At 39.8% G+C, this 18,198-nt stretch overlaps 1 protein-coding gene across 1 annotated transcript in view; it reads right to left on the bottom strand.

Annotated features, from left to right (window-relative positions):
• ITGA8 (integrin subunit alpha 8) overlaps positions 1-18,198 on the bottom strand; it is a 116,323-nt gene that overhangs the window by 77,585 nt on the left and 20,540 nt on the right. Inside the window, exons 9-13 of the mRNA XM_074900206.1 lie at positions 15,407-15,450; positions 14,360-14,416; positions 14,129-14,181; positions 8,390-8,595; positions 5,849-6,040 (exon numbers count right to left, since the gene is read on the bottom strand). Coding sequence (XP_074756307.1) covers positions 5,849-6,040; positions 8,390-8,595; positions 14,129-14,181; positions 14,360-14,416; positions 15,407-15,450 — 552 coding nt within the window. The remainder of the gene's footprint in view (positions 1-5,848; positions 6,041-8,389; positions 8,596-14,128; positions 14,182-14,359; positions 14,417-15,406; positions 15,451-18,198) is intronic.

The following is an 18,198-nucleotide window of genomic DNA, read 5'->3' as shown; positions in this document are numbered from 1 at the left end:
TTTTTAATGTTGCCTAAGTTCAAAACCTGGGTCAGTAGTAAAATCTTTGTTATAAGCAATGCTTCAGCCAGACATGTCACACCTTACACACTGCTCTTTACATAAAAATGTATGAAGAAGATAGAGCAATGGTGGCAAGACTGAACCATCATCTGGTACAGCAGGACTGTGAGGATGGGGAAAAGGCTGAGGTGCTCAATGCCTGCTTTGCCTCAGTCTTTAGCAGTGGAACTGGCTGTTCCCTGACACCCAGCCTCAGGAGCTGGGAGATGGGGAGGGGAAGCAGACTGAGGTCAGCACAGTTGAAGAGGAGGTGGTCAGAGACCTGCTGCACCACTTGGATGCACGCAAGTCTGTGGGACAGGACAGGTTACACCCAAGGGTGCTGAGGGAGTTGGCACATGTGCTCGCCAAGCTGCTGTCCATGATTTACCTGAAATCATGGCTAACTGGGGAGGTCCCATTGGACTGGAAGAGGGTGGTAAATATGACACCCATCTACAAGAAAGTGAGGAAAGATGATCCAGGAAATTATAGACCTATCAGTCTGACCTGAAAGGGAAGATCATGGAGCAGGTCATCCCGAGTGCCATTAAAAGTCATATAATAGACAACCAGGGGATCAGGACTAGTCAGCATGGGCTTATGAAAGACAGGTCCTGCTTGACAAATCTTCTATGACAGAGCGACCTGCTTATTGGATGAGGGAAAGGCTGTGGATGTTGTTTACCTTGACTTTAGCAAGGCCTTTGACACCGTTTCCCACAGCATTCTCCTGGCAAAACTGGCTGCTCAAGGCTTGGACGGGCACACGCTTCGCTGGGTAAAAAACTGGCTGGATGGCCGGGCCCAGAGAGTTGTGGTGAACGGAGTTAAATCCAGTTGGCGGCCGATCACAAGTGGTGTCCCCTAGGGCTTGGTTTTGGGGCCACTCCTGTTTAACATCTTTATTGATGATCTAGATGAGGGGATCGAGTGCACCCTCAGTCAGTTTGCAGATGACACCAGGTTGGGTGGGAGTGTTGATCTGCTCGAGGGTAGGGAGGCTCTGCAGAGAGACCTGGACAGGCTGGAGCCATGGGCTGAGGCCAACTGGAGGAGTTTCCATAAGGCCAAATGCCGGGGGCTGCCCTTGGGCCACAACAACCCCCAGCAGTGCTACAGGCTTGGGGAGGAGTGGCTGGAGAGCTGCCAGTCAGAGAGGGACCTGGGGGGGTTGATTGACAGCCAGCTGAACAGGAGCCAGCAGTGTGCCCAGGGGGCCAAGAAGGCCAACGGCATCCTGGCTTGTGTCAGCAATAGCGTGGCCAGCAGGGACAGGGAAGGGATCTGACCCCTGTACTCGGCACTGGTGAGGCCGCACCTCGATTCCTGTGTTCAGTTTTGGGCCCCTCACTACAAAAAGGACATTGAATGACTCGAGCGTGACCAGAGAAGGGCAACGAAGCTGGTGCAGGGTCTGGAGCACAGGTCGTACGGGGAGCGGCTGAGGGAACTGGGGGTGTTTAGTCTGGAGAAGAGGAGGCTGAGGGGAGACCTCACTGCCCTCTACAGCCACCTGAAAGGAGGGTGCAGAGAGCTGGGGATGAGTCTCTTTAACCAAGTAATAAGTGATAGGACAAGAGGGAATGGCCTCAAGTTGTACCACGGAAGGTTTAGACTGGATATTAGGAAGCATTTCTTTACAGAATGGGTTGTTAGGTGTTGGAATAGGCTGCCCAGGGAGGTGGTGGCGTCCCCATCCCTGGACGCGTTTAAGAGTTGGGTTGACATAGCGCTGAGGGATATGGTGTAGTTGGGAACTGTCAGAGTTAGGTTAATGGTTGGACTGGATGATCTTCAAGGTCTTTTCCAACCTAGATGATTCTGTGATTCTGTGATTCTTTGACTGGTGTGCCATTTTGCCTCTGCACAAGGAACAATTAAGTAAATTAGGGTTCCTTCCATAGGATTGCTAAAACATATGGCCAAGAGATGGAATATGGCCAAGGAAGGGGTGAGATATGGCAGAGGTCTGTAAAACAAGAATGGGCTAAAGAAGAATTGTTTACTGTCTCTTCAGTATAAGAACTAGGGCACATCCAAAGAAACTGTCCTGTGGAACATTCAAGATTTGAATGAGATGCAGTGAAAAGAACTACTTCTCCACAAAACATGCAGCAAGGCTGTGGGGCCCCTTAGCACAGGTTTCTGCAGCTGCCAAAAGTTCACACAAGTCCTGCAACTGATTGGTCAAATTCATGGAAAAGTCTGGCAAGGGCTACTAAATTTGAAGAGGCCACCTCTGACTCAGGGACACTTTGCTCTTCCAGTTGGTTAGAGCTGGGTGAATATTCTGGGAAGAAGGAAACAACTGCACAATTTCCTGGACATCTGTTGTTGGCCAGCACTGCAGGCATGCTGTGGTGCTAGACAGATCTTTCATCTGTATCAGTATGGCTGTATTATTATTTTTCCCTGCCTGCTCTGCTATTACACTATTAAACCTTTGATCAGCTTTCTCACATATTTATTATGTAAGAGAGGTCCTGAGGGACAAGAGAGTCTTCCTCTGCCTTTCCTAAATAAGACCAGGAAGCAGGAGGTGGTCTCTCTCCTTTTGCTGGTCAAGAGTTGCAGGAAGAGGAATGAGAAACCACTCCTCTGTCCACAGAAAAGCTGGGGGATTTGTACAGCACCGAGTATTATACAGCCTTTGTCTGGTCCTTAGTTCCTTCTCTGTTCCTGAGCTTATACAGGCATTTGGATGAAGAGAGAAAGATATCACTTCCTGTACCAAATGGCGGCTCTTCTCCAAAAAGCTAATAGGTAGATCTCAGCCTGAATTGAACTCCCAACCAGGAGAGGATTGAACCTTTGTCCAATAGGCGAAAAACTTGACTGTAATTCACATTCCCTTTGTAGGAACTGCATTCCCCAACTTGTAACTCAGTCTCTAAGAGCACTGGTTCCTGGGCTCAATACAGTGAGCCCAGGATGAAGCTCGGTGGTCTGTAATAAGAAGCGACACAGACAGGTGGCATCTTCTGGCCTCCAGGGCTGTGACCTGCTCCAAGAACATTAATACATGATCTGATTTAAAGAAGAAGGTCTGAAACTCTAAAAGCTCTGCAAATGCTACACAGTGCATTAAAACTGAAATAGTGGAGTAACTCCCATCTCTCAGGCTCTCATTTCCTAGCAGGGATATGCCTGCCTCATGAACAATGTTAGGCACAAGGGCTTGAGTAAATTGTACAGCTATAGTTACATGACTCCTCACAAACTGATGTCAGTCCTGAGCTTCTTGCAAGCATGATCCCCTTTTGAGTTCATTTGTCTTAACACAGCACTTGAATTCTAGCCATGGAAGAAGCCAATTTCTTGGAGAATCTTACTTTAGACTGTGGTAATACACGTTTATACCTGCAGCCAGACTTTACAGCTGGCTCTCATTTCTCAGTCTATGGGAACTGAACTTCTAAGAGTAATGAGTCAGTATAATTTGGTTTTATTATTTTTTTATTAAATTGTTGATTTTATAATATACACATTAAAAAGATTAAATGAAAATGTTTGAGATTTTTTTTTCTAATCTTTCATAAAGCTCTTTGAATCACAGTCATGACCAGTAGTTTGGGAACCACTGAATTAAGGGCTAGTTTCCTAGACCTTCTATGCTCAGCAAATACTCTGCCTCTCAGCTCACTTCTGAAATAAAACTTCCTATTCCTTCCAAGTTCAGTACCTTGTTTCCTCCTTGTACAAGGGCTGCCCTTCAGCATTTCTGACCGGAGCTGAAGCAGAAAAGCTCTTTGACACAAGAAGGATTACTTACTTGATTGCCTAGCGTGTTTGTCCTGGTCCTGCATTTCCCTGGATTATTTCCTTTCTTTTTTTCCTTTTTTTCCTGTAGGAAGGCATTCTGGTTTTGTGCTAAAACTGTGACACGGTTGTGCTGTTTTTACAGCTCTATTTTGGTGCTTCAAGTCTTTGTGAATTAAGGAGAAGGTGATTGACTGACAGTAATGGGTTTTTATTGTCATTTTCTGACAGATTCTCACCAGTACTCTGGATTGCTTATCCAGGTATTCAACTGAGGGATGGAGGGAAAAGCGAGTTACAGTAAATGCAGGGTGGGGTTTTTTTGCTAAAATAAATCATTCACATAATAATACCAAACCATGTAACATATAGCGAGCCATATCACAATGTGAAATTCTGCAAGTAGGATGCAAGTAGTGGAGCCAACGATGACAAGCAGAATAACTAGAAGAAATCTCGCAACTGAAATGACTATAGCAGTTCCTCAGTACACATTTAGAAAGATCGAGAGCCATCATCCAAACTTTACATAAATTATCTTAAAAGATGCTCCACATAAAGTATGCTAGTACACTAGTTAGATTTCTACTCTTCTTTCTTCCCCATGTGACTCAAAGAAGACCCGAAAGAATCTCTCCTTTCCCTCTATCTTTTCAATCTCAGAAATGCCAGGAATGCAATATCCTGTTTTCTTTGGTTTTGCTAGGGGGCCTTGTGGGTGCTTTAGGAAATGTTTAAATGCTGAAACTTTAATAAAGGACTCCCTTGTCCAAAAGAACCTCATTAGTCATGGACAATGAAAGACTATTAATAGCAACATCAACAATATGCAAACAAAAAGTCAGAACAGTGTTTAAAAGCCCTTTCTTTTCTGAAATGCTAAAGATCTTCTCACTTCAGCCTTATGATAGCCTCACTTTATTACTCTGCAGTCAGCTTTTCTGTTTGTGAAACCATAAAATCTATCGTAAACACCCCTTCCCAGAAACTCTCTTCTGCTTTTGGAAAAAGACACCTTTCAAGGTTTTTACAATCTATCAAAAGGTAAAAGAGAGCCCATTTTTGTCCCTTTGAAAATCACAATTTCCACTTTTGAAACAGTACACCTTTTAAGAACACTACCATTGAAATAACCAAGCTAACAAAAGTGATTTCATAGTAAGTTAGGGAAGTAAAGGCTATTAGCATTTTACTGTGGATGAACCTTTCACAATAACAAAATATGATGTTTTACTGCACACCCTTGCTAAGGCTTCTGAATTGTGATGAAAAGAAACAGAATAGGTTTTCTTCTAGAGGAGAGAGAGAATAAATACAAGCACATTTAAATTAGCTTCAACATTCAGACTACTTAGATGCTAGGAACATGCCTCTTACAAAAATAAATACCTCCCAGGAGAAGCTCAATAATATTACAAACTTGATAAATTTGAATTGCATGTCAGGTAAACTAATAAGGAAGAATCAAAGCTAACCTAAAAAGGAAAAGTCCATATAGCAAAATGCAAAAACAAAAGGGGTGGAAAGGCCCAAATGAAATATCTGCCTTTAAGCAATGTATTTGCATTCTCTCTGCTTTTTTTTTTGGTAATGCAGTCAAAGCCATTAAGAATCTATATATAGCTCAGTGTCTCTTCGGACAGCAAAAAAGAACTTAGCAACACAACCAAGTCAATCCCTTCTTCTATAACACAACATGTTTTTAATTAAGAAAGAATGCCAGGATGAAGGAGACCTTACAAGTTCAATAAGCAGAGAGCATTTTGGAAGTGAGGGGAAAGGGTTAAGCTTTTTATTGTAAACTTCACATGTTTTATGTTAATGTAACTATTTAAACCCTTTCTTGCCTTTCTGATCATGTCTTTTGACAGGAAAGGGAGTATTTGTTTTGTCTGATTTTAACTCTCAAGAAAGCAAGCTAGAACTATCCAAAAAATGTCTATTCTTTATTCTGACCTCTGCCTTCCAAAAGGAGCAGTGTAGGCATGATGCATTTTCCAGAGAACGGAAGTATGAAATTCCTTTTCTAACGAAAAAATCTTACCTGGGTAATCATTCTTGTCTACATCTGAGTCTCCTCTTAGAGTGAAGCCAAATCCCGAAGGCATGGACTGTGAGGCCCAGGCTCCATTAAGAACCTGGGAAGGGTTAGTCTTTAACCCATTACTGTATCCATTGTAAATGAGCACTTTCCCTCTTCTGTCTTCTCCTGCAAATGGTGCACCAATAGCAATATCTGCAGTGAAATAAAAGAATAAAAAGAATGGGCACAATTAAAGCAAAGATTAATTCTCTGCAGGAAAACAGACATAAATGGCTTCTGCTATATACATGCAAGAACTTCAACAATCTGTACTTCTGTATGGATTCTAGTTTTGAGGCAAACATAAAAAAAATTATAATCTCTTTTCTGTGTCAAACATTCATGACAAAAGCTTATAAAATCATCCTATGAAGGTGTTATTGCATTATACTAAATTGCCAGTCCACACTGGATTCCTCTACCATTTAATAAGCCTTAATAAACTCCGACCTAATGAATGACTGCTTCATTCTCTTCATTTGAGACACAATTTTTTCTTGATTTTCTCTATCACCTAACTAATAAGGAATACCTGTTAGATAAAATTAATTTTCTTTTTCCAGATAAAATATCCTACATAGACAAAAAAACCCACCCCCTCAAACACCCAGTGCTTTACTATGCTAAAAAGAACAACAAAATATAATGTTTTCATCTACACCAAGCCACCATCTTATTGAGAAATGAAAATAGTACCAAGTCAAGAATTTAACAGGAGGCCTTGGGCATTATGCAGTTAAGCGCTGCAATCCTTAAAAAATTATGTGCCATATGAAAGAAGCAGAACTCACGATGCTCTTCTTAGTTCCCATGCATGGGATGTGGAGAGAATCATATGTCTAGATTGCGATTCAACAGCCACACTAGCTGAGCTAGCCAATAGGAAACACTAGAAGAGGATATGTAACTATAGCTCTTACTTTTAGATTCTGATCTAGGAGCTGATGCTGGACTCCTCTATTAAACTCGACTGCAGCACCTGGAATTTGTACCTTCACTCTAAAGGCAGAAGTGTACCAAAGCTCTATGACTGGCATCTTCAGTCCTGAAGCAGAAGACCTTGGCTCTAGATCACAGAATTGTCTAGGTTGGAAAAGACCTTGAAGATCATCTAGTCCAACCACTAACCTGACAATGACAGTTCCCAGCTACACCATGTCCCTAAGCGCTATGTTGACCCTACTCTTAAACACCTCCCTGGGCAGCCCATTCCAACACCTAATAACCCATTCTGTAAAGAAATGCTTCCTAGTATCTAGTCTAAACCTTCCTGGTGCAACTTGAGGCCATTCCTTCTTAACCTTATCTAAAGTGAAAAAGAAAAGCAGAAATGCATCCTCCCTGCCTTACCAGAATGCTGGAGAGCAGATATAACAACCTTCCCTACCCAGAGAAGCTGAGGGCATCTGCTCACAGGTAGAAAACAGGAAGTCTCCACAGTGGCATCCAGCTGGGCTGAACAACATGGTGGGATTTCAGGACAACCCAGTGAGGGTATTCTCAGCAGTCACAATCCAGTGGCTTCTACCCACAGGATGGTATTCAGATTTTGTGCACCCTGAACCCCAATACAATCCTGTGGCTCCTGACATGACTTCTCCCTTGCACAGAAGTCATACACTGGTGATGCTGCCCAAGAGTCTAGTGGCTAAGGCACCATGAAAAACAGCCCTCAGGTTAAGAAGGAGCTAAGTCCCTTAATTTTTCCTTAGTGGGCCAACTATCTTTAAGGCTATGGCGCAAAGTACCTCCTTCAGGAAAAACTCCTTGAGGTTTTAGATGCAGAGATGCATGCTTGGCAGATCCCTAATAACCTGGAAATAAGAAGTATAGAAATTTGTGCAGGGAAAACCAAGATGCTACTAACCTTGTCTAAGAGGCTTAATGCTAGATGCTCAGGGCATCCAGGATATCTCAGATAATTAAGTTGGATTGCTTTCTTGAATTTAGGCTCCCAGTTAACTTACATGAACATTTTGTTGTGTGCATGTGTTATAGGCATTAGAAAAAGGTCCCATTATGCACCTGCTTCTTTTGTTGCCTAAGTACCAATGAAAGTCTGACTCCAAAATAGTATACCTGCACTTATCCAATACTTCCACTGTGAGCAAAATGCTCCATTTACTGAGCCTCATACAATCTTCAAACTCATCCAAACACTTGAGGATAGGAGGACTCTGCTTTTAAACAAATGCAATATCTTAGCTAAATATTTAAATGTACTTAAAAAACAACTGATAATATTTTTCTTCAAATGAACATGCTAATATTTACTAAAAAATAGCACTGTAGCCAATACGACTGCCCTCCTACAGGTAAGGTTTTCACAGTTTGGCCCTCAACATCAGTTTCATTATCATTAGTGTAAATACTCGTGATTTTCAAAGGCCTTTAAAAAGCCTTTTTCAGCCACTGCACAGACACTTCATATTCAATGCTTAGCCATTTTAAATTTCAGTTTTATATACAGAGATATATATTACTACATTACATATAAATTACCATTATATCCATCTTGATTGAGATCTCCAAGGTGCGTGATTGCACTGCCAAATCTCCCAAACACTTCAGTGCCTGTCAGAATTTGCGCATCTTGGAAGAGGAATGCACTTTCTTGCAGGTATAAATAAACTTGCCCAACTTCTTTAGGCTTGCTCTCAAATTCTCGTTCCATAAAGAGAGGGGCGCCAACTAAGATATCATCTAAACTGGAAAAATCAAACAAAAATCAGTGTCACTGAGGTTGAGTGTGATCAACACAGTTCATGCATTTATTAAACAGGAAGCTGATAATTATCATAGAGGCCTTGATTAACTTAGGTAAGAAGGCACTTCTGGAGTTCTAGTCCAAACACTTGTGCAAAGCATGGTTCACCACAGATGGCTGCCCAGAGCTGTGCCCACTCCAGTATCTCCATGGATGGAGACTCCACAGCCTCTCGGGGCAACTGTTTCCAGCGTTTGAGCACCCTCACAGTAAAAACATTTCTTCCTAGGTTTAAACAGAATTTCTTGCACTTCAATTTATGCCACAACAAACACTGAAAAGCTATACCTTACAGTTAATGATCAAGAAATCATTAATGTAACGAAGAGAGGATCTGTGTTACTAAGACAAATTCTGTATATCTATCCTGCTAAAGGTGCTAGTGAGAGATAAATTATAGTATAAAATCTAGCTTTCAAAAATTCTGTATCAGTAAGTGAACAACAGAACAAAAATTGCCACTTTCCAGCAGATTTTTGAAGTAATATACAGGAAACACATGTAGGGGATCAATTAATAAAGAATGCCTCATCACTAATTCAAATGGAAGCTGAGAAACAAAGTCAAAGCTTTATTTCTGAAAACACTTCTGCTGACTATTAGATACATGAGTATTTCCAGTGCTCACATAATTTGCTGTATTAAGTATTAAAGGACATCATAGCATCACAAAAATATGAGGCTTAGAGGGAAAAGTCCTTCTATCCATTTTGCTACTCCAAGAAGAATCAGTAAAACAAGACAGACTAATCAAAGGATATTTTGCATGTTGTTCTAAATGGGGGTGTTTCAAAACATGTTACCAACTTTTATTTAGTGAGAAAAAAGACCTTTTCTTGGACAGAGAAGAATAAAATCAAGCAAGATTGACAAACACATAACAAGCAGAAATATTCTTAATAGATTATTCTGAGATATGAAATGATAGTGTCAGATTAACTTCTGAAGGTTGCTCAAGCCTATACAAATTAATAGGATAATTCCCATTAGTGGACATTGGTCATCCATATTAAGGAACTCTGTTACTGCAAATAACTAGTACTATTTTATCACAGAATTTTTAGTTTGGAAAACATATTTTCTTGCTCTAATGTGAAACTTTGTTCAAACTTTGTAAAACTTGTAGAAAACTTTCTACTCTCGATTCATCATATTCCCAATAGTGACGTTTTCACAAAGGCTTTATCCATTAGTAAAACAATTAACAAAATGTCACTATATTGTTTTTCCCAATCCCAACAGAAAAAAAAAACATATGATTTAGGACTAGCTCAGCTACTACTTTACCATAGATATATACTATGGTTCTAACATCTATACGATAGAACTTAGTACAGAATACCACATCTAGAAGCCTTTTAATCTCATTGTAGAACTTACATACTCTATAAATCGTCACAATGTACTTCTACAAATTTTGTTTTTGTATTAAGTTTTATAGTATGTTTCCATAAAGGAAACTGTTAATTCAAAATGTCAGGTCACTTTGGTACAGTTCTATTCTTTGTATGTCAGTTTTTACCCCATGGCATGAATAACTAAAGAAGGAAGGAAGCAGATGCTGACATCAAAGGTGGGATTTTCCTTTCACACTAAACATCAAAAGTCCTCCTCTACTAATGGAAGATGTGTGTGGTTGGGACAGAATGTCAGCTGAAATAGTTGCCATGAAACAATAGCAACAATAAAAACAGATCATGAATGCTCTTCTTTTTACAAGTTATTTTACATATGTTCTGTAATAAAAGCATTACACAGTGGCACTATCATCAATTATTATTTTATTACACCACAGTCCAAATATTTCCAGTAAGATTGAGACCCCATGGTGCTATGTGCTGTATAAACCATGAAGTAGAAGATGAACCTGGCTCTAATGAATACTTTACAAATGAAAGATTGTAAGACTAAGGGAAGATTTTTCGTTAGAGGTGGTAAGGAACCAAAAGATTCAGAGCGAGGAAGCTCCCAGTACATCAATGTAAAATAAGTAGATACCTAAATACCTTTAAAACTCTGGTTCATAGAGCAATATTCAGAGCGCCTAAAATGATGAAAAGAGATAGGCGACTATCTGTCATCCACGGTGGCATAAAATTCTCTAAGCAGAAGCCTAACCCTGAATTCAAGATTCACCAGATGAGCAGAAAGCAAGCAGAAAGGAGCTGAAGTCTGTTGTGCAGGGATCACAGTATCTCAGCAGGAGTGCACAGTGCACAGAAAAATAACCCTATTTTTCTAGGAAGATTTCCAATTTGCTAAAATAAATGACAATGATTGTATAAAATGCACTAATAGTCCAGGGAGTAGGGACCACAGTCCAGTAGCTAAGGTGGCTCATCTTTGGATGTGCTGAGGGAAAGGCAGGAGAATGCAGTCATCTAAATTACACTGACCTACTTCTAAACTGGTTACGGGCAGCAGAGCAAACTGGAACACCCGCAGCACTTAGTTTGCCTTCCCTCAAGGTCTTGGCATGTCCCACACCGAAGTCTTTCTTTCCTCACTCTCTTGATTTTCCCCCTTCTCTGTCAGTGCAGAACTCTGTAGGTCAAGGAAAGCTGCTTCAGCAAGTCCTCAGAAAGAAGGAATTCTCCCTCAGGCAATTCTAGGGGTTTGAGTTTGTTTGTTTGTTGGGGTTTTTTTTCAATGTCACAGCAGTGTACTATAGCCAGAGAGGAAGGATTCTTCAGCTACCCTGCTCTCTCTGATCCTCATTTACTTATTCCTGGTTTCTCTCCAAGTGGGTAATAAGCAAGCAATTGTTGCTTATCATGCTTTATAGTCAGCTTCACCTTCCAGCTCCTACAGTTTAAGTATTTAGACAAGCAGCTGCCAAGGTGGGGGGTCACTTGTTGGGTTATAAGTACCTATGTGGTTAGAATGATGGAGTGTTCTTGGTGTAGAATATTTAAATTGTAGGAGTTTATATTTTTAAAATTGCAGTTCTGAGCCAAATTCAGATCGACGTGATCCCTTTTAAAAAGGCGTAAAAGCAAGACAAAGGCAAAAGCCCCTGGACAGTAATATTAAACCATAAAGTGCAGTTCAGTTTGCAGTAATATTTTGAACTGGTTCATTAGATTTATTTCATTACTGCACTGAGATGTTGCAGTTAATATAAATTATATATTTATTTTTGTTCCAACACAGAAACATAACCAGCTATTATGGCTTCCCTTATGATAAAAAAAAAAATCTTTAAAAAGCACAAGCTGACCACCTGCTGAGACTGTATGCAGTTTCTTTGTATCCTGATGAGTAATAAAAAGCAGGAGTATGGGAAATGTCAAGAGGTCAAAGTATAACTCTGGGAAGCTTTGATATAGGCCAAATAAAAGACCAGTAAACAGTTTATTCCACTACTTTTATTGAACTGTTTCAGTCTAAATGGGAAGTGTTCTCTTTTTTCCTCTTTACTAGGAATGTAGTGTGTAAGTTGATGGCAAACTCTGATTTGTTAAGTTTCATTGTGAATTTCTCATTATTATCAGTGGGCAACTAAACGGTAGTTCAAACAATATCCTCAATTTCCCTGTTCTGCCTACAATACTGATATGGCGCAGATAAAACTGCAAGAGTCACCCTGGAACACCTGCAGAACTGCTGGAGCAGAAGGTCTACAGAACGTTTTTCCTAGGATGAGCCTAATCTTTGAGCCATGTCTTCCCTTTTATTACAACAAAATATCATTCTTATTAATCTTTTCAGCATACAACTTAATCAGGTTTCTCGTACTGATAAGGCCATCCTTTATCCTTTGCTGCACAAAAAACCCAAGTGAATTTGAAGTGGTCATTTCTCTTTTGCTTTCTTTTTCCTGTCTCTCTGTTTTACTCTCCCTTTCGGATAAATATTTCTATCAACTACATGTGCAAATCAGCAAAGACAGACTACATATCTAATCAGACATGTTTATCAAGGAGAGCTTTTTGTGTTTTGTTTTCTATGGGATGTTTGGATCTTAGAGAGAGTCATTAGATTTCTTTTAAGATATAGACTGGGAGACCACACAGGCCTCAACAGCAGTTTGATTATATTATTGACATAAACAATGGTTTTAGAGGTACACAGAAAATATGAGACCTGCCAAGTAACCCTATGGTTCACAAGAACTAACCTGCATAGGAAATAGTTTGGTTTAGTGAGAAGTTAAATAGTAAATTCCCAGAAAGTCTAATGAATGTTTATTGCAACTTAGATTAGCGTTTCTCCACCCTTTCACATTAGTAATGCATTATGGTAGGACTAAATTAATCCTGACTCTGTATATCATAAAAATAGGAATTTTCAAGAGCTATTGTACTATGACAAAATTTGACCTCAGAAGCTTTAAAAGATTTGAGTACTATGAAGCCACAACAGAAACTGTTGAAGCTTTTTGTGTTTTTGGTGGGTTTTGTTTGTTTGGTTGTTTGTTTGTTTTTTGTTTTGGGGTGGCGTTTTTTTGTTTGGTTTTGGTTTTATTTTGTTTTCTTGGGGGGGTGTGTGTTTTGTTTCTTTTGGAACTGCAATAACATTTTATCACCTTGTTACTTTTTTTCTTGTATCCCATACTCTTTAAAAGGTCACTAGTCACTGATGGGAAGCAATGATTGAGTCCAAAAAATTATTTAATGCTCTATGTTATTAATGAGAAATAATTGTAAGGAAAGAATATGAAGTAGACATACATGAGACATTTTGCAATAGGCAAGAGTATGCCACAGCTCTAAATATAATCCTGGCTCACCTCTGTGCAGCCTTCTAAGGCTTTGAGCTTCAGGGATCTTTATCTCCTTGCTAGAAAGCTAGTATCAATATTCACTTACTGAAGTCCTGATCTTCTAAAATATTTAATCAGACTTTACATGAGTTCAAAGTTAGCAAGCGTTTTGTTCAACAGGGCCTGAAAAATCCCCAAGTGTCTTAGACATAACCCTGGGAGCTGAGCAGCATTCTCCCTCAGACAAGTATAATGCCCATTGTAACAACTACAGGCCACAGACACTTCTTGGTCCTCTGGATGATGAAAATGGATGGCCAACCAGCAGGTGCTGGAATGAGAAGCTGATGATACTGGAAAGCTTTTAAAATTCAGAAGTGAAGCTATGGATGGTCCACATGTGAGAAGCTTTACCTGCTTTTAAGAATGGGAGAATGAACTTTTGACTCGCACCTATCTCTTCCCAGCAGTTGCTAGTGCTGTTTATTCACTGTTCTTCTACATGGACCTGTTTCCTAAGACTCTGGACATTCCCACTCTGCCACACTGCTTTGAATAAATATTCAGAAAGATAAACTCACGCCTGCAAATACTTGTGCCACTGTGATTGCACAAAGATAAGCCTATGTGAACAATTAAAATTAGAAAAGCAGAGAAGTCAAGAGAAGCATTTTGAGGTATGAAGCACCTGAAAACCTATGTTTATTAATAAATGTCAGGCATTGCTTCTATGAATGTTCAGTGGAGCTGAATATATTTGGTAACCTACCCATCATTGTTAACATCAGATACTGCAACAGTGTACCCAAAATAAGACGCCATCTGGAAATAAAAAACAACAGATAGGCTTTCATATCAGATATCAATTTAAAAATTTTTTTTACTGATAATCCTCTTTGTTTCTATGGTCATTAGTTCTAAAAAATTTTTTATATGTTCTGTTAATGAAACTATATGCTCTAGAGATAGAATATTTCATCACATAGTTGCTTGACATTACCTGTTCACCAGTGAAGTTCTGGATAAAGGTCAAGTCTGAAGAATTAATAATTGAGACCTGGTAACAGAAAAATATGGAAAGCTTCAAGCACACATGGAGGTGCTACACCATAACATCACTGTAAACCAATGTGACACACTGAAAGATGGTCCAAGTGGCCAAGAAAAAATTATTCTTTTTGGTCTGTTTTCGTGTATGATCTTCAACAAATCACTAAGATCTTATGAGTCTCAGGTTCCCCGTGAATCAAATGGGGAAAAGGTATTTCCCTTTCTTACTGGACACTGAACAGCAGCAAATCACAGACTATCAGCTAATCAGTTATTTCATGCCATTATTAGGCATGAAAACATGAGCTTAAAACATAAGGAACTATATACATACATGTATACATACATATATAAATATATATACATACACATATACACCTTTCTTCTGAAAAATGGTATGAATGAGTTCCAGAGACACAAGGAATTTTGCGTACACAAAACTAAAGAATATGTCTGTGGCTGGGATCTCAGTTTCCCAATCAGGTTAGTTCCAAAACTTTTTTTTCCTGTGAGGTAAAAGCTGTATCCGCACATGTATATAATTTTCTCCCTTCACTTCTAACTGTGTATCGTGACTCTGCAAGTGGCATTCAGTGTACATACTTAGAGCACTAAAAATAAACATTGGGTATGAGTAATCTGAATTTAGACTTCTCTCCACTGTGGACACAGCATGGCACGTGAAATATGCTAACCTGTGGGTAAGCTTAGGTCTGATAACGCTCAGTGGGTGTAGGGATATCAGTCATACTCAAAGCATGCTTGTAACTGGCTATTGAAAACAGACTTCAGAAGGGACTAAGGGCTTAATATTCAAAGCTCAAACCAGTCAGGCATTTCAACCCAGTCCAGTAAGTCTGAGGGTGAAAGTCAATGGCAGTTTTCTCTGATTAGAAAGATTAGGGTCAAAGAGACAGCAAATGTAATGAAGTCTTTAACCTTCCAAATAGTCTGCCTTCTCGCTATAAAAAGGATAAAATGTGGTTCCAGTACATACATAGCCAAAGTTCTGTGCTCCCCTTGGGACTCCAGCAATCAGCTCTGAAAGGATAAATGATCAACAGTGAACCGGTTATGCTATGCAACTGTGCATGCAACATGCATCCCGTGCCACTTAAATCTTCCTTGACATAGAACCTTTAGCATCTTGATTAGTTACCTGTATCAGAAACACCTGCAAATCACTTCAAGACATTAATTCGTAAGATTTTAACATTCATTCAGTTAGTTGCATGAAAAATTACATCTCAACTGATGAATACACCCATCCAGAGATCTCTTTCTGCCTAGCAGTACTTGTCGTAGCACAGTATAATAAAGCTCTTAGTACAATTCAGCTTGTTACCCGACAGCTGTGGATTGATGGAACCAGAATTAGTTTTGACATCACAGAGTATACAAGCTAAATGCAACTGTCCTTACAAATACTCCTCTTATTTCTGGCTGCACAACAGTTTGTCTCATCTGTTATTTGGCTTGATGCCATGAAAGTGTTCAACCAGTTCAGCACAGGCTACCAAAAAGTATTACAAAGAAATTTTTGTGAGTGGCATTGGAGGGATACACTGAAAATTAAATATTGGACCAAGCTGCCTTCTAGGATGTAATTCTGCTGAATGGTGAAATCCTAAACAGCTACTGGAAAAAATGGGAAAAAAAGGAAGAAAAGAGCGAAGTGACAGCCTGTGTCTTACTATCTAAACTTTCCCTTGTTAGGATATCCACGTCAGAAGACAGCAGTAGGAACTTCAGATACCAGAGCACCTCAGACACCTTCCTGTACTGACCTCCCATTCCTCTGGTCCTCTCTGGCTTTATATGCTCCCCGTGGTTTAATGTGTTTGGTCTAGGGGAGATGGAAGTAGTAACAAAGGACTGAACAGGATACAGGATGATTCCTGGGTCAGCCAACAATGTAATTCTTTACGCCAATCATTCACATGACTTACTGATTCAAGAATCATCCATTATAAAACTTTCAGTGTGCATTGAAAAAAAAAAAAAAGAAAGAAAAAGGTAGCTGCAGCCTTCTATTACCAGGGGTACATCTGTTTTTTCATGTTATAGTGTTTGGCTCCAAATTGTGCGCTTTTTTTTTTTTTTTAAACCCACAATGGCACAAGACAGGAAACTCTTAACTTTATAGGGATTAAGCAGCAGCAGTTCTGGAGAGCTGGGTTCATTTGTAGAAATGTACTATGTCTCTGTCGGCTTTGTGAGTCTGGACCATGGAGCTGTTCACCTCCTCAAGAAAGCTACCCCCTAAGCAATACTTTCAGACTGACTGTTAGCTTTACACAAGAAACATAGCTCCTAAGGTATGGAACACCAGGGATCACGGATATTTTCAGCTGACCATATGTTTTGAAATCCTGTACAATTTCAGAACACTTGAAAATAGCTAAATCATGGACAAATTTCTATTTAAAACTGACTGGTTTTAGCATACTCTACCAAAGAGACAGCTGTGACAGGAGCTTTTCTGCTATACTGGATTCAACTTGCAGAGACATTGAAAAGCTAGTGTTCAATTTCTAACACACCTGCAAAACTTACTTTGCAACTTAAAAATCTGACAACGTTCAGCTTGGTTTTAGTTCTTCTGCCACAGCACTTCATGCTATGAGTTCAGCACATCAATTAAGTGAGGTTTATCTCCTGTTAGTATTTACTTAAAGCCCCAGTGATGTTCCAGGAGCTCCTGTTGCTAAACCTAGCCCCTCCAGGATGGATTGTTCTGACATTGTCCTCAGAAAATTACAGAACTTTTACTAGAGCTGCCAGCTTCCCTGTCTGTGTGAAACTAGTAAATATCCTGTGTCACGTTTCACAAGAGGGACAACTTAAACCTCAGTGTTTGAGATGAATTCTAAGTTTTGCAAATTTAAAAAAAATATTTACCCGACAATTTTGGTCAAAACTTGTTTCTCAATGCACGTTGCTACTTCATTAAAACATGACTGTAGAATCCTAGAAGGTGGTGTTTTACAGATCATGAAACATTTCCGGTGAAGGTTTCACAGTGATGATGTTTTTAAGCAATGCTATTAAGTCTGGGAGATGTCTGGTTCTTTGTGGAGGACAGTTGTGTCTAGATGCAAGTTATTCTAAATATGTCCTGCATCAAACTTACTTGATCCATGAACCTTTACAAAGTCTCAGGCATGATTCTATATTCAGACATTCAAATTCATGCGCATTCAACTTTTCCTAATTCAAGGGCTAATTGAACACCTCATCTTCCTGTAGAATGTTTTTTCTCCCTCCAAGCCCAGGTTTTAACAAAAGGAATGATATTATTCTGTCTCCTGCTCTTAAATATAAGGCTTGGGATAGAAGCAAAAGCCCAGGGAACTCGTTCTTACTGCATTATGCCTGTGCAGGAAAATACAATGTATGAAAAGGATCAGCTAATGAACCTCACCCTTAAAGGACATGAACTGGAACTGGGGAAACTTAAGAGCCAAGAGCTGCTTTCACCAGCAAGAGCTAGCATGCCAGTGTAGACAAATCTTTGTCCAGAAGCAGCTGAATGTTACCTCCTAGCCCAGGCTGTGATATTTATGTGGCAGTCAGAAGTGTGCTTTCAGCATACACAGACATTTCCAAGACACGCTACATCTGGCCAGACAGATGCTGAGTTCCAGCAGCCACGGAGGCAGGTGATTAACTTGAGTATGGACTGAAAGACTATACAAGACTGCATCGGTGGCTCCACTTCTTACTACTGGCCACCAAACTGTCTAAATTAAGTGAGCCTGGATAGCGCCACCTACCATGCTGTCACAA

Source organism: Athene noctua, chromosome 2 (assembly GCF_965140245.1).
Source record: "Athene noctua chromosome 2, bAthNoc1.hap1.1, whole genome shotgun sequence".
Taxonomy (NCBI): Eukaryota; Metazoa; Chordata; class Aves; order Strigiformes; family Strigidae; genus Athene; species Athene noctua.
This window is presented reverse-complemented; position numbering and strand designations above follow the sequence as displayed.